This window comes from Myiozetetes cayanensis, unplaced genomic scaffold, assembly GCF_022539395.1.
Source record: "Myiozetetes cayanensis isolate MyiCay16 unplaced genomic scaffold, myiCay2020 scf5-8, whole genome shotgun sequence".
Lineage (NCBI taxonomy): Eukaryota > Metazoa > Chordata > Aves > Passeriformes > Tyrannidae > Myiozetetes > Myiozetetes cayanensis.
In genome coordinates, this window is record NW_026087742.1 from 191,573 (window position 1) to 207,472 (window position 15,900).

Genomic DNA, 15,900 nt, shown 5'->3' on the forward strand with positions numbered 1-15,900 from the left:
ACAGTCTGGAGAAATTTAAATACGCTCTCACATATCGCGCTAAAAGCGCAAGAGCAGCCCTCTGTCATTGGAGGGGAAGCAGCCCCAGGACTGAGCTCAGTTCTTACAAGTCTGTCTTTGCCATTCAGGTCCTCTTTACCTCTGTCAGACCCATCTGGTATCCTTCCCTGTCTCCAACAGTGTTTACTGAAGGATTTTTAAGGAGTATTTCAGTCAGAATGAGCACATAGTTACCCCCTTCTGGAAGCAGTGGTGTGAGACCTCCTAACCTGGAGCTGGTGTCCACTTGATCCCACCAAGTGGATGGACCTTTCCAAGAAAACAAGCATCCACCTGTGTCTCACTTGCTTTTTTTTCCATCCTGAACATCATGAGGTTGCTGGTTTAAACCCATTTTATGAGAAAAATGTCTCTTTTGGTTGTTTGCAAATTTGCTGTTGGTTAATCTGCACATAAGCCTCTATGTGGAGTTGGGGGAAGTGAAAACTCATTTTAACCTTTCTTTAAACCCACAAGTTTGCCTTAGACTGGTGCTCATAAACACCTGGATCCCAGGCCAAAAGTCTAAGGATTTGCAGCCCTGGTTGTTTGACCAGAAATTTCAAAAAATAAAGTAAAAACAGGCCCTGCCTTTTACTGCATTTTGGCCAAGGGGTTACATAGTATGTGATTACTGGACCTGGGTAGGTCACTGCTGAGTGAGAAATGGAAACTTGGAAGAGGAAGGCATAGCCACGGACACAGCTAAAATACTTCAGAGGTGTTTTTTTTTCTTTATACATCATGTTTTTAATTTTTACAGACCTCTTTTGGAAAAGGATAGACCTGTAGGGGTGCTAAGGTGCTCCTCCATCACTTGCACAAATCATAGAATGATTTCGGTTGGAAAAGATCTTTCACATCATCGAGTCAAATTGCTCACTCAGCACTGCCAAGGCCACCACTAACCCATGTCCCCACATGCCCCATCCACACAACTGTGATATACATCTTCTTTAAAACCATTCTTGTAGTGGAAAAGGAAACCCAAATTGGCTGGAATCTCAGGCTCACCTTTGCCTCTGACACTCTCAGAAGGTTCATGACCTCCCCTTCACGGGCGTAATCCAGGGGTGTGTGTCCCATTTCATTCTTCTGCAGGGGGCTGGCACCTGATGGCACAAGAAATGAATAAGATCAGGGGCTCAGAGTTCAGTCTTGGGGCAGAAAGAGCAGGAAGCGCATCCTGCCTGTTTCCGCTCCTAACCTTTGCTCTGGAGGGTGTTTGGATCAGAAAGGGACAATGTACAACCAGTGGTTACAAGCACAGGTGTCCAGGGAGGAAGAAAAAGGATTGTCACTGCTAACAATTGGCTTGTCAGGGGAGACCTGCTGAGGGGGAGTGAGAGCACACGGTCACCAGAAGGAAATACAGTCTCACAAAAGCACCCACTCCCAGTCCTGTGAGGCACATGAGACCGTTACGGCTTCAATTGGACACGGTGCCCACGCGAGCTGGAGCTGAAGCTGGAGCCTGTGGACCAGCTGCCCCACTGAGCCCAGGAGCACTTCTGTGGGGAAATCATGCCCTTCTTTAGAGTTTTATTTAAAACAAAAGTCAAAAAACCCCAATGACTGAGGTTGGATGGGCACCCCACAGAAACACACTTGCATGGAGAGAGCTCCCCATCCCAGATACAGTAGACTGTGGAAGAGCACTCATTGTGAAAGTGGTCCCATGATGGGGAGTGATGGGAAATGATGGGAAGTATATGGAGGGAATCTCGGTGAGATCAGGAGAGAGGGGTACTGTAGAATAGCTAGAGGGGCAAGCAGAGTCTTGAGATTCATCTCTGACTCTCAGCATCTCAGGAGCTTTCTCTAAGGCAGAGACTCAGTACTAACACTCCATGATCCCATGACAGCTCCTAAAATCAAGGGTTATGAGAATGAACTTTCGAATCAGCCCCAAACCTCCCAAATGGGTGCAGGAACTGATCATCCCACCAGTTATCAAGCCTTGGGAAACAGCCTGGCGGGGGAAGAGCCCGTAACTGCGCTCAGCAGGTCCAGATGTCTTCCACCCCAATCCTTCCATTCCAATCCTGTGCAATTTACTCCTCCTCGAGCAGGTAGATTGGCCCAGATGACCCCACTGGCGGTCCCTTCCAACCTGAACCATTCTCTGATCCTGCTGGAAACAGGGGAGCAAGCCAAGTACCTTGGCACAAGCAAACCAAGCTGCTCCTGTGCCACAGGGGAATGCAGAGCACCAGGAGTGCTCAATATCAGCAAGCAGCAGTCAGAATAGATAAACCAAGTGAGGGGAGTCAGTGGGAGCGGAGCCGCAGAGATTAGCCATTCCTAGGCATTGGCATCAGGGATCTATATTTGCTTACAGAATGAAAAATGTGCTCCATAAACATTCGACACGGAGTAATTTCTATGGCAAGCCTTGTCTTCCCAAATAAAGAATATGATTGAGACAGGTGAGATTGTAATAAACCCCACTGCTGGGGCCGTCCACTCAATATCTCTTAAAGAGACAGTGCTTCCATGATCCTCCCCCTCCCCAAAACCCACCTGGGTCTGTGCAGTGAGCAGGGGGCATGTTCCTGGCTTCTCCAAATTATGACATCCTTGAGGCTAGGCCTGCTCTCATTTCCAATGGAGGGTTTGTTTGGCTTTCCCCTGGATCTATCAATAATGGCTCTCCAATATTGGCCTAATCCCCCTGTTAATGGCTTTGACGACTTGACTAATTGCTGCAATAATTGATAGAACCCGACTCCTATAACTGGTCGATTCCAACCTCGAGTACCGGCAGCAATAAAATATTATGCTGCCATAAATAACGGTGTCACTTGGCTTGCTAATAGAAGGTGAGAGTGGCGACCAGTCCATTGGCGCCCTGGCTGACCCTTCTCCCCTATCCCCACCTCCTCCCTTGCCCTCTCCCACCCTGTGGCCTGCTGCAGCAGCGGCTGAGGGGACGCCAACCTTCCGAGACTTAATAGAAGGCAATTTGTCACCTCCCACTCGCTGTCTGTGGCTGGAGATAGACACCTGGGCAGCACCTCGGGCTGTGCAAGCCTGATGCCTCCTCCCACCCCTCCCTGCTCATATTAGGAGGCCCTGGCTGATAATATTTGATAAATAGCGTGGGGGTTCCCTCTCTGCACCCGCCTGGCGTTGCCATGCTGCAGCAGCTGCAGAAGGTCACTCATTGGGGAAATATGTTCCCGTCAGCAGGATCGAAAAAAGTTTAGTGGAGTGACAGGCCTCAATTTTTCAAATTTTATTAACTCCATCCTCTTAACAATTTGTCTTGAATTCCTTCAGATTCTGGATAACTGTCAATAGAGCTGGCGATGCAGCGGGTGCTGGTACCTGGGTCCCCCGCTGCTGTCATGATGGGGGATGATGGCCAGAGGAGGGAGAGATGGCAGGAGAAAAAGGAGGATGCCAAGGGCTCACAGAGGACTTGGAGGAGCATCCCAGCAATGCTTCCTGCGTCCTCAGCAGCCCTGGGACCCTGTTCCTGTCTCTCCATCCTGCCAGGGTAGAAGAGCAGCAGGTCAGAGCCTACTGCAGCCAGAACAAGGCTCACACTGCAGACAGACAGCATGGGGCACACAGTGGCATTGGTGACTCATACGGACTCCAAAGAACGGACAGAGCATGGCTTGGGAAGGCTCTGGGCACCGGGACAAGGAGTCTTGAGGACCTTCTTTCACAGCACAACCAGCTATTGTGAGAGCTCCTGCTCCTCAGCATGCCAGGATGATATCCATCATCTTTCCTCCATATACCCACACACGTGCAAAGTTCTTAAGGTCATGCCAAACATGATGTCACTGCCAAGTTTGTCCCCGAAACACTTGGAGAGGGATTTATTTGCTCCCCTGCCCTAAGGGGAAACTATTCCTAAGTGCTCTGACACAGACAGAAATGTGCTGCCACTTGGACTCTTATTGCTCTCACCACGGTGGGATGCTGGATGCCTTGATGCTGGGATATGATTGGTTTCTAAATCCCAGTCTCATAGGATTTTAATTACTGGTCTGGTGTGGCAGGGAGTAGAACTGGCTGCGGTCAGCCAGAGGGTCGATACACCGGCCCAGAACATATTGAGCCTCAGCGCTCGCAGACTCTATTGCACTATTTAATCATCTTTTGCAAAATTTACAGTGCAACAGAAGGAATCAATACGGAATTTATCACATTCCCTTGTAAATATGAGCACGGAGAGGGAGAGAGGATGTCAGGCACTCTGGCACGACAGCTGGCCTGGGCAGCAAATGTTTGGGAGTAAACCTCCAGGACAGACCACTCAGGGCAGTTACCCCGCCTGTGACTCCCCAAAAACCAGCCCAGCCAGTTGCTGGGACTTGCATTCCCAGCACAGCTGCATTTGTGTGCTGTGACCTGCTTGGAAGTGAAACATTTTCCTAGCTGATCTGAAAAAAAAATGGGAGGAAGCCACACAGTGCGCATAGCCTCACTCTGCACCGTGTGGTTTGCAGAGCCTGAGTCACAGAGTCATGGAATAGAATCATGGAATTGTTTGGGTTGGAAAAGCCCTCTGAGAACATTGAGTCCAACCACTCCCCCAGCACTGCTAAGGCCACCACTAACCCATGTCCCCAAATGCCACATGCACATTTGTTATATCCCTCCAGGGATGGGGACTCATCCACTGCCCTGAGCAGCTGTGCTAGGGCTGGACAGTCCTTTTGGGGAAAAAGTTTTCCCAATATCCAACATAAATTGTCTGTGGCACAACTGGAGGCCGTTTCCTCTCGTCTCGTCCCTGGTTGCATGGGAGCAGTGCAGATCCCCACCTGGCTACATCCTCCTGTCAGGCAGCCGTAAGGAGAGAGGAGTTCTGCCCTGGGCTGCTGCTCAATCCACCAAGTGCAGCAAAACCGTGATGTCACCTTCTCAGGATGTGTTAAAACCAGTAACCGGCTGCTGGGGATCTGGGAGCCCATTGTTCCCTGGGGATATCCTTTACCCTCCCTCTGGAGGGATGGACCCTTTCCATCTGGGATGCAACTGAAAACACTCCAAGACATATTATGCTGAATTCAAAACTGAAAAAGACAACATTAATTAGAACCTGTTTTTTCCAGAGAATACCAAGAGCACTTTCACTTTCTGATGTCCAAAGCCCACCTCTTGCAACACTGTAATTTGTTTACCCATCACTCATCCTACTCACAAGATCTGCAATTACACTGGACTGAGGAGAGGAGTGTGCAGCATTACCAACAAATGCACTGGGCTGAATTTACCAGCAAATTCAGTTCAGGATTATTATAACCTGTTTTACATTATTATAATGTGGATTATTATAATCAGGACTATAATATATAGATTATTATAACTGGGTTATGGTAGCTTCAGCTAGTTACGTTTTCACAAATATATGTTCTTCCCTTCCTCTCTCTCTTTCCCCTCTAATTAGAGATGAGGGGCTGCAAGAGAGCTGAAGAAGACCTTTGGACAAGGGCATGGCCTTATAAGGCAAGGGGGAATGGCTTCCCACTGACAGAGGGCAGTGTTAGATTGAATAATGAGAAGAAATTCTTCCCTGTGAGGGTGGGGAGGCCCTGGCACAGGTTGCTTAGAGAAGCTGTGGCTGCCCCATCCCTGAAAATGTCCAAGGCCAGGTTGTACAGGGCTTGGAGCAACCTGGGCTAGTGGAAGGTGTCCCTGCCTGTGGCAGGGGGATGGAACGAGATGAGCTTTAAGGCCCCTTCCAACCCTGCGAATTTGTGATTCCACTGAGGGTGTACTGCAGGAGGCATTTCCCATGCAGTAACAGCCTGGTCAGCCTATGTGCTGGCTCTAGGAGGAGCTGGAAGCAAAGAGGATGATTTCTGATGATGGGAAGTAGAATCCAGGGCAGTCAGGGATGATGAGAGCACTGGGAAGAATGGAGCACATACGGAGCCTGCTCAGGTTTGGCAGGAGGGGATGTGTCTGTTTCTGCAGTGGGATAAAGAGAGGGGAGGTCCCGACAAAAGGCTGGGTCGTCTCTGAAGGAGGGAACTGCTCTACTTTAAGGTAAGGATATGAAATACAAGCTCCCATCCACCTATGTGCAGCAGCAGAGTAGTGCACTGCCACACAACGGTGTGAAAACACTTCCACACGTCAGCAGACGACAGCTCAGCCAAGCCCTTGCTGCATGGACACACATACCAAACACACCATGGAAAAGCACTTGGAAAAGCAATTTGAGATCCAAGGAAAATGACAGCTAAGCTGCTAACCACCAGGGAAACCCTGCTTCTACACTTGTTCCTGTGCCCAATTTCTCAGATGCCTACGGGAGGAAGTGCTCACAATATTCTGCTTTTGCACTTCATAAGCTCCAGCCTACGACAGTTCTTGCAGCATCCTCTTCTATGCTTTCTTTAGTGTAGCTTTAATTTACTGAAAGGTTACCACAGCTCACTGCAGCACAAGCTGGTGAAAGGTGAACAGCATCCCATGCTGGGAGGAGGGTCATTTACCTGCCAGGTAAATCCCTCAGCTGCAGCAGTGCTGTTCCTAGGTCTCTATCACAGAATCACAGGATTGTTTGGGCTGATGGGACCTTAAAGCCCATCTCACTCCACCTCCTCTGTCACGAGCAGGGACACCTTCCACCAGCCCATGTTGCTCCAAGCCCCATCCAACCCAGCCTTGGACACTTCCAAGGATGGGGCAGCCGCAGCTTCTCCAGGCAGCCTGTCCCAGGGCCTCACCACCTTCACAGCCAACAATTCCTTCCAAGTATCCTATCTAACCCTGCCCTCTGGCTTTGGGAAGCCATTTCCCCTTGTTCTGTCCCTCCAGGCTCTTGTCCAAAGTCCCTCTCCAGCTCTCTTGGAGCCCCTTCAGGCACTGGAAGGGGCTCTAAGATCTCCCTGGAGCCTTCTCGTCTCCAGGTGAACACCCCCAGCTCTCTCAGCCTGTCCCAGAGCAGAGGGGCTCCAGCCCTCGGAAGATCTCCATGGTTCTGGTCTGTTCTGGACTCATGAATCAGTGCCTGTCTGAGCTCCTCCAGCTCCCTGCATTTCAGGTTCTGCAGCAGAACCAGATGGAGAAGGGTGGTTGATGGTGGCTGGGCTCCATAGCAGGGTTACCCCACTGCCAGCAGAAAGCAGCACCTCTTAATACTGGCTATTTCATTTAAATACTGACATAATAAAAGCTCCCTCTAAAACGAGGAGACTCCTGTCACCAGTGAGCTGGTGACCCCGCCTGCCTTCCTCCAAGACAAACACAAAGCCCCTGGAATCGATCGTGCCTGCAGTAGCAACTGGTGCACTCCATAGTTGCGAGTGCCCACCCACCCCTTCCCTTAACACCGATATTTATGGTGTCACCTCAGGTCAGGGGACTGTGAAATGTCACCAACAACTGCCCAAAAGGACAACAGAGCCACCACTTCGTCTCGCGGTCTGCTGGGCACACACATGCTGACCACAGGGCAATAAGGTCCTGGAGGGGTCAAGCGAGTCACTGAATGGGCCACAAAAGGCCAGGGACATGGGGTGAGGGGCAAGTGCATGGGGGCTTCCCTTAAAAAACAGCAGTAGGGTGGGGGGAGATTGGAGCAGTGAGGGGCTGGGGGGTTAATGGCTTTGGCCTGAGGGTAGGGCACCAGCGAGGGAAGTGTGAGGGAGAGTAAATGGAGAGTTAGTAAAAGGCAGGTGTAGAGAGAGAGCAAGGGGAGCCTGTTCCATGTCAGCAACCAGGAGCCATCCTGTGCATGAGTGTCAATGGCAGCACAGGGACATTACCCTCACAAAGGGCTGAGCGATGTTCGATCTCCACACCAAGACCCTCGGCCATGTATTCATCCCAGATTACACTGACAAGGAGGCAGGGATCCCCCGCTTTGTTATCCCATGGAACCAGGAGGAGGGGAACACCCCCAGTCAATGCCATGAAATCCTCATGTCATGTGCCCATTGGGAAATCCAACTCCAGCATTCAAAACTTGCTGAAAGGGCAGGGAAGGGTCTGCTGTCACCCTAGCAGCTCAGAGTCCACCTGACAGAAAGGGGAGGTTTATTACATTTAGCAAATCCTCATAAATTCTCATAAATCCTCATCCTAATCACGACTGCAAAGGGTAAGGTGGGTATTGTGGATGGTGAACCAGGATTAATCTGAGGAGTGCTGTAAACTCAGCTCCAGAATCATACTAGGGCTCCAGCGGGATCTTTCACACCATCCCTGGATGGAGATTCCCACTGGCGGATTGCTGTCCCCAGGATCTAATCACCAGGACATGTTCATGTCTCTACAAGATGAGGATTGCCACTCGGAAACAAACTCTTAGTGTAGACTCTTGAACCTCATCCAGGAGGATTTCCGTGGGGCTGGATTAAGAATGGAACAGTGATGAGTGACCATCACATTTTCTGGCTAAATTCTGAATTTTCACTTTGATTTTATACAATCCCTCCAGTTGTACCCAAACAAACACAGCCTCACAGATTGTTAAATGCTTTTTTTTTTTTTAAGATTCAAGTGAGTTCTTCCGAGCTGAGATACTTTGCCAAACAAAGGACTCTCTGTGAGCACTGGGCACAGAAGGGAACATTCACAGGGATGGCAGTGGCTCCAGGACAGATACAGAGACAGCTCTGGAACAAAAAGAACAGTCCTCTCTGTGAAGTGAGGCTTGGATTGGAATAGCACTTTGGGAGCTGAGCAGGGCACAGCTGGAGAAATAAGCTGGACTTACTCCTTGCATTGATTTATTCAGGATGGAGAAATTTTTTAGTGCCACCTTCACTTACTTGCACCCATATTTTACCTGTACTTACTAAAACCAAGTAGCTGCCTTGGTACTTTCAATGAACTGATAATATACAGATTGTGCAAGGAGACTTTCCAAGGCAGAAATGAGAAGGAGGTATTTTTGTAGAATCACATGCAGTGAGTCTGATGCTCTGGGATCCTGCTGGGTTCTCTGTTCATGTAGTGCCTACATGTGCTGGGAACATGGAAGGAGTCTTCCATGTCAGACAAATACGCTGGACGCCACATGGGCCAATGTTTTTGTCTGAACATTTCCTAGACACCACATCCACGCACTCCCACAGCTTCCAGAGCAGCTGCCTGCTTTTTCATCTCCCTTCCCTGCAAGCATCCCTGAGGAACACTGCCTTTGCAATAAGTTTTCTTTCAGTGGCTTTGTTTTTGGGTTAATTTATGGCTAGGAGCTGGGGTTCTGCTATCTGGCAGGCTCCCAGAGAAACCCTGACCTGGAGTTCAGTGCTACTGAATCTCAGTCTTTCACTTGTATTTTTCTATTTCTGTTCTTTGTGAAAGATAACAAGCATATGATACAGATGAGTATCAAGGTTCAATGTTCCCACAATTACTTCTTCTTATCCCTTCTGGGGATGTTTAGCCATCACAGATGTTACTTCCCATTATCTTTTTAGTTGCTTTCTTAAGGAATGAGCCTTATTGTGAGCATGTCATACCATTATCCACCCAGAATTAACTCCTGAGATGCCCACACCATGCAGACGACAACACTCCTCAGATTTTTGCAAAAATCAGCATCTGGCCAGCCAGACTCTAGTGACTCTGTCTCTGGCAGGGCCAGGCTGGAGCTGTGGCCACTTGATGCTGCACCTGGTAGCAGGTACCTGAGAGCAGACACAGCACTGCTGCGTCAGGCTCATTCTGAGGTGACCTTGGTGACCTTTGCAGGGAGGGGATAAGTTGAAATTGATGGAGTAGGAGGAATAATGGGGAAAAAGGCCATTGAGTCTAGAGGAAAGCTGAACAGACCAGCTTGGTGGTCTGAGGAGCAATGTGCTAAGGTAAGAGCACTGGGCAGGTGCAGGTACACACTAAGCAGAAGCCAGCTCTGGTGAACTGCATAACAGAGTCACAAATGTCATCCTGGGAAGGAGCAGCAGGAGGGTACCTATAAAAACAGCTGTCATGACAGCACATCTCTATTCTGTTAGCTAAATGCACCTTCTTATTCTACTCCACTAGTGCTGATGAGCTTTCTCCCCACAAAGACAGTCAAGCATTGAACAGGCTGCCCAGGTGAGTACACAAGAGAGGAGAGTGAAGCAGGATCCATGAGGAGATTGTGATTTAACTATGAGGACCAATAACTGCACAAGGTAATTCCTACCAATTCTCACAAGAGCTGCCCAGGTACCAACAGTACTTAAGCCTCCACCATTTTATGTGGGTTACCAGCACCTATCCCATGCCTTGTTTACTGGATGATCTCTAAGCTCCCTTCCAACCCAAACCATTCCAGGATTCTACGATTCTGTGGCCATTGAACTGAAGAAGGAAAGGGAAGACTGAATGATTAAGATCATTGAGAACAGCCAACAGAAGTACATGAGAAAAACCACGGGAGATGAATGGGAACACAGCAACTAAAAAGTGTGTAAAGAGATCAAACCAAACAGTAAATCACATCTAATTGTAACAGTGACACAGTGGGGCCCATGTCTGAGCCTGACAGTTCTGTGGTACAGCCTGACTCAGAAGAAGTGCTCCTGGCCCAAGAGCTGGGTGGAACTACAAAACTCACCTGCATCCAGCAGCATTTTGACTGTCAGGTAGTCGTCAGCCAGCACAGCATAGTGCAGAGCTGTGCAGCCCTTGAAGTTGGCTCGGATGTTCAGACGGTTGCTGAAGTCGTCCTCCCGGGTGACCAGGACTGCAGGGAACAAAGCATGAAAACTCAGCCATGGGCAGGGACACTTTCTACTAGTCCAGGTTGCTCCAAGCCCCATCCAACCTGGTCTTGGACAGTTTCAGGGATGGGGTAGCCACAGCTGCTCTGGGCAACCTGCGCCAGGGCCTCCCCACCCTCGCAGCCAAGAATTCCTTCCCAATATCTTATCTAAATAATTATTTCAGCAAACAGAATTGAAGCTGTGAGAGAAGAGAATGCTGCCCTGCTGTGGCTTGACCTTCAAGTAAATTTCTGATCCTGGGAGTGCCCAGCAGCCCATGAGTCTGGGCAGGGCATGGCTCTGCAGGAAGGGTCTGCAGCATCCATACTCCCCTGTAGCTGGTCTAAGGGTCAAGCTTTAGAAAACCTGGATTTTAGGTCCTTTGCTCTAGTCATCAGCAAAAAAATGGAGAAATGACCTTTTACAGGGGCAGATAGAGACAGGACAAGGGGGAATGGCTTCAAACTGCAAGAGGGCAGGGTAAGATTGGATACGGGAAAGAAATTCTTCCCTATGAGGGTCACGAGGCATCGGCACATGTCGCCCAGAGGAAGTACCATAGCACCCAGCCCCACCACAGAGCCTGAATGACAGTGGGGGCTGGTGTGTGCTGTCTCCTAACAAATAAACATCACTCACCCAGAGGGCCAAATTCTGCTCCTGGAAGTGTGCCCAGCTCCCTGGTGAAAGAGTCTGTACCCAAAACTCAGCAAACCCAGGTTCAGGGACAGGGAGAACTTCCAAGTGCTCTGAGCACCTTATACTTTGTCACGGCAAAGCAAGTGGGGCTGGAAAGCGGGTGGCCCGCAGGGACATCTCCACGGTCCCTCCTAAGAACCAGTGACAGATTTCCAGAAGATTTGAAAAGTTCAGAAGAGAGAAACACTGTGATGAATACCTGATGCCGTCTGAGCCCAGCATCTCTGCTAATGAACCGCAGTCCCTCCAGGAAGATCAATTAATGCCCTGGCTCCTTTCCTTCCCTGGGTCCTTTCTCCAAGCACACAGGGTGAGTATGTATATTTATTTATTTGTCGTCATTTCCTACCCAGGGAGGAGCAGGATAATGAACTGCGTGCGTCAGGGAAGATGAATCTGAGATACTAGGGAGCAGTGCAGTAAAGAGATTAAAGTGTTATTATTGTTGGGTTTTTTCCCCCATGGTCCGTTGTGACAGCTCGGCCGTCATCCGTAAAAAATGTCTCCGAGAGAGATAATCATCGGAAACTCAATAAAGCGTCAGGGGAAGCCTCGTCCACCATCAATCACTGGGTGCCTGGAAATTTTCAGCCCTCTGTCTCCCTTCCTGCCATCCATATAAATGTCTGTAATATATTTTGTGCAGTGGTTGTGGAGCATACCCTCTCGATTTGGATGCTTTTATGAAAAAATATTTATACACGAAATATGTAAATGCCTAAAAAAAAAGGGAAAAAACAAAGGCAGTTTCTCTCTTCCTCTCTCTCTTCTTAAAAACGCAACTGAATTTATTCTTTTTAATAAAACATGTCAACCAAAGAATTAATGCAACTTCTTACGGAGTGGCCTTATCTTTTCTTCACCCCAAAATATATAACATTATAGAGGGATGAAAGCAGACAAAAACAATTAACTTTCTTGGTTGATATACTTTGTCTTAAATAAAGTCTATGTACATGCATTATGTATTGGCATTCCATTGCTCATTTTTTAATGTTGTTTCATACATTTTGCAATCCCTGCTATAGGGATCTGATCTATGCATGCTATCCTCCCATCAAGGAGCAGGTCTGCTGCACGGGTGGGTCACAGTGAGAGGTGAGAGCAGGGAGCTTTTAAAAATATAAAATAACGCCCTATAAAAGCTGTCACTGCACTGATCCATCTTCTTAACTCAACCTGTGCTTTATGAAAGGTTCAAATATTACACCTTCATTAGGCTTTCATAGAGCTTTTGTCTCTTAGCACTGAGACAAAAGCACAGACAGGCCAGTGGATAATGTCACCATGTGCCAATGGCAGCCAGGGTTGTGTCACCCATAGTGTGGCTGCAGGACAAGTGAAGTGACATCTTCCTGTGCCGGCCACTGCTGAGGCCACAGCTCAAATCCTGGTTCAATTCTGGGCCCTTCATAATCAGAAAGGCACTGAGGTGCTGGAGGGTGTCCAGAGAAAGACAACAGACCTGGGGGTCTGGAGCACAAGACTGGTGAGGAGTAGCTGAGGGAGCTGGAAGGGCTCAGCCTGGAGAAAAGCAGGCTCAGGGAAAACTTCATCGCTCTCTACGACTCCCTGACAGGAGCGGGGGGGGTGAGTCAGGCTCTGCTCCCAGGGAACAAGGGACAGGATGAGAGCAAACGGCCTCAAGTTGTGCCAAGGGAGGTTTAAGTCTGATATTTGGGAAAATTTCTTCACAGAAAGGACTGTTCAGCCCTGGTAAAGCTGCCCAGGGCAGTGGGGAAGTCCCCGTCCCTGGAGGGATTTAACAGCCCTATGGATTTGGCACTTGAGGACATGGGTCAGTGGTGGCCTTGGCAGTGCTTGGGGAATGGTCAGTCTCAATGGTCTGGCAGGGCTTTTCCAATCTAAACACTTCCACAGTTCTATTCCATGACTCAGGCTCTGGAAATTACACAGGGTAGACTGAGGCTCTGCACAACCTGTGTGGCTTCCTCCCTCAAAGCAGCTGGGACAAGGTTTCACTTCCAAGCAGGTCACAGCACACAAATGCAGCCACTGTGGCTGCTGCTATCCCTGGGAATGAGAGTCCCAGCAACTGGCTGGGCTCTGGCAGGGCAGTGGGGATGACTGGGACACATCCCATGGCCCTCCAGCTGAGATGCAAGGTCAGCTCAGTGCTCGGATGGGGAAAAGGTTTCTGGAATGGGGAAGAAAACAGACTGGGAATTTTAGGAGGGGTTGAGTCCTGTCAGCATTCCTGCCAGGTTGGAGAACAGAAGCATGCCTGAACATGCAGTTGGCTGCTCTGAAGCACAGCTGGGCACTGAGAATCCAGACATTCCCCCTGAGATTCCACCAATAATCACAAACCCAAAAAATGGAATCATCATTTATTGTCATTAGAAGTGGAAACAGTCTGGGAAATTTAAATTAATCTGAATAAACAAAGCAAATGTCTGAGCAACCTGGCCTAGTGGATGGTATCCCTGCACATGGCACGGGGTTTGACCGGATTGGCTTTAGAGGTCCCTTCCCACCTCAACCATTCCATGATCCTGTGATTCTGAGTCTGCATCAACATCGCAGTGATGGGGAAAATGAATGGGGGAGACTGGAACCCGAGGCATCCCCAAGAATATTCATAATGAGATGACATGACTCTGCAGAAAATATCTTTGTTTCTATGGAAAGGCTTCCAGGGCAGAGAGCTGGCACTGATGCCTGCCCAAATCCAGCAGCAGTCACTGCAACCAGTTACATCATTCAGCTTTATTTCAATTGGCCAAGTCTTCCTGTATTTTCTATCTCCTGATAAGATCAGGATTAAAGCTGCTGGTGGAACACACTGCCTTGAACCCTTCTCCTTTTCCAGCAGGTGGCTGCATGAGGGTCAATGGGATACATTCCTATCTATGGCTTTGTATTATGTTCTGGCCACATAAAACCAATTTCCCTCTGGGATGTTGAAGGATTGCTTCTGCATACCATCTACATAAGGTTTCTTTCCTGTTTAGACATGCACTCACCCACATACCATCAGCTTTGCATTTAAATGGAAGCTGAAGCAAGCTCTAAAAAAAAACCACAAAGAAGCAAAATTTTGGGACCCAAAAAGCAAATGCTGGTAGCTGCACATAAACTACCTTACCTTCCAAGGAGTGGAGGCCTTTTTCTTTGGCAATCTCATACACGCTGCTGAAATCATCCCCAAGGTTTGGATCTGCATTAGCTGTGAGCAGGGCCTTCACCACACTGTCACAAAACAGGAGGAAAGTAAGGTAGAAGTAGGATATGAGGAATTAAAGTCCTTCAGAGACTGGGAAGTGCTCAGAAAGCTCTCCTCAAACATTGCAAGGAACGTTAATATTGTTAAGAAACCACAATCATAACTGAGTATTTCAACAAACAGAACTCCACCAGCATATTTTAGAATGAACGAGATGGGGGAGGCACTGAAGGAACAGGTGGCACTGGATATGCAGCCCTCCCAAGGAGACCTGCACATAAACATGCTCTGAGCACAAGGCACATTCACAGATGCAGATCTTGGCTCCAAGGTCATCCCTGTCCCTGCAAGAAGGAAAATTACTGTAACCTATATTGGTGCCATCCTACTACCACAAAAAGTGCAAACAACTTCCACAGGAAGCAGTCCGCAGGATGCCCTGAAGATGATCAGAGGGCTGGAGCACCTCTGCTGTGGAGACAGGCTGAGACAGCTGGAGGCAGCACTGCAGGTGGGATCTCACCAGAGTGGAGCAGAGGAGCAGAATACTCTCCCTTGTCCTGCTGCTCACAGTGTTGGGGATCACAAGGTTGGATTTTAGGCTGTCAGCAAATGCTGCACATTATGAAGAAGCTGCAGCAGGACAGAACCACACAGCACACACTGTCCAGGCAGTTTTGGTGTGGAAGTCCTCAATCTCTGCTTCTGAACCCAAACAATCATCAGGCCAGAATTAGATTTCTCACCACTTCTGAAAGCAGCTTGAAGCCAGTTAATTCTTAATTTTTTCCCCCTGGTTCAAGCTTCCCATGACAACTAGACAGTAACTCGTCTGTTAGCATTCATCACCGGTGACACGGCTCACAGGCTGACAGCGCCGTGTGCCGCAGCCTGACTGACACGTATCTGCAGGCTGTGGCCTGTCAAGTCACATCTGGAATTTAACTTAAGCTTCTCTCTCATTTACCCTATAAATGCATTAGCAGAATCAGAGGTGGTTATTTTATTCTTTGAGGACGGTGCAATAGAGGCTGGGTCCTTACTGGCACCAGTGCACTCCTCACCACATCCAGAGTCACCTTTAGTGAGCACAGCACCAGGACAAGGGGCAGGAGATAGAATCATGGAATTGTTCAGGTTGGAAAAACCCTCCAAGAGCATCGAGTCCAACCTTTCCCTCAGCCCTGCCAAGGCTACCACTAACCCAAGGGCCACCTCCACACACTGTTTAAATCTCTCCAGGGATGGGGACTCCCTCACTGCCCTGGGCAGCTGTGCCAGGGCAGAATAACCTGGCTGAGG

At 48.9% G+C, this 15,900-nt stretch overlaps 1 protein-coding gene across 1 annotated transcript in view; it reads right to left on the reverse strand.

Moving 5' to 3' along the window:
• Positions 1 to 15,900, reverse strand: part of CLPB (caseinolytic mitochondrial matrix peptidase chaperone subunit B) — a 52,838-nt gene that overhangs the window by 20,845 nt on the left and 16,093 nt on the right. The window contains exons 4-6 of the mRNA XM_050334096.1: positions 14,521 to 14,624; positions 10,565 to 10,693; positions 1,054 to 1,151 (exon numbers count right to left, since the gene is read on the reverse strand). Coding sequence (XP_050190053.1) covers positions 1,054 to 1,151; positions 10,565 to 10,693; positions 14,521 to 14,624 — 331 coding nt within the window. The remainder of the gene's footprint in view (positions 1 to 1,053; positions 1,152 to 10,564; positions 10,694 to 14,520; positions 14,625 to 15,900) is intronic.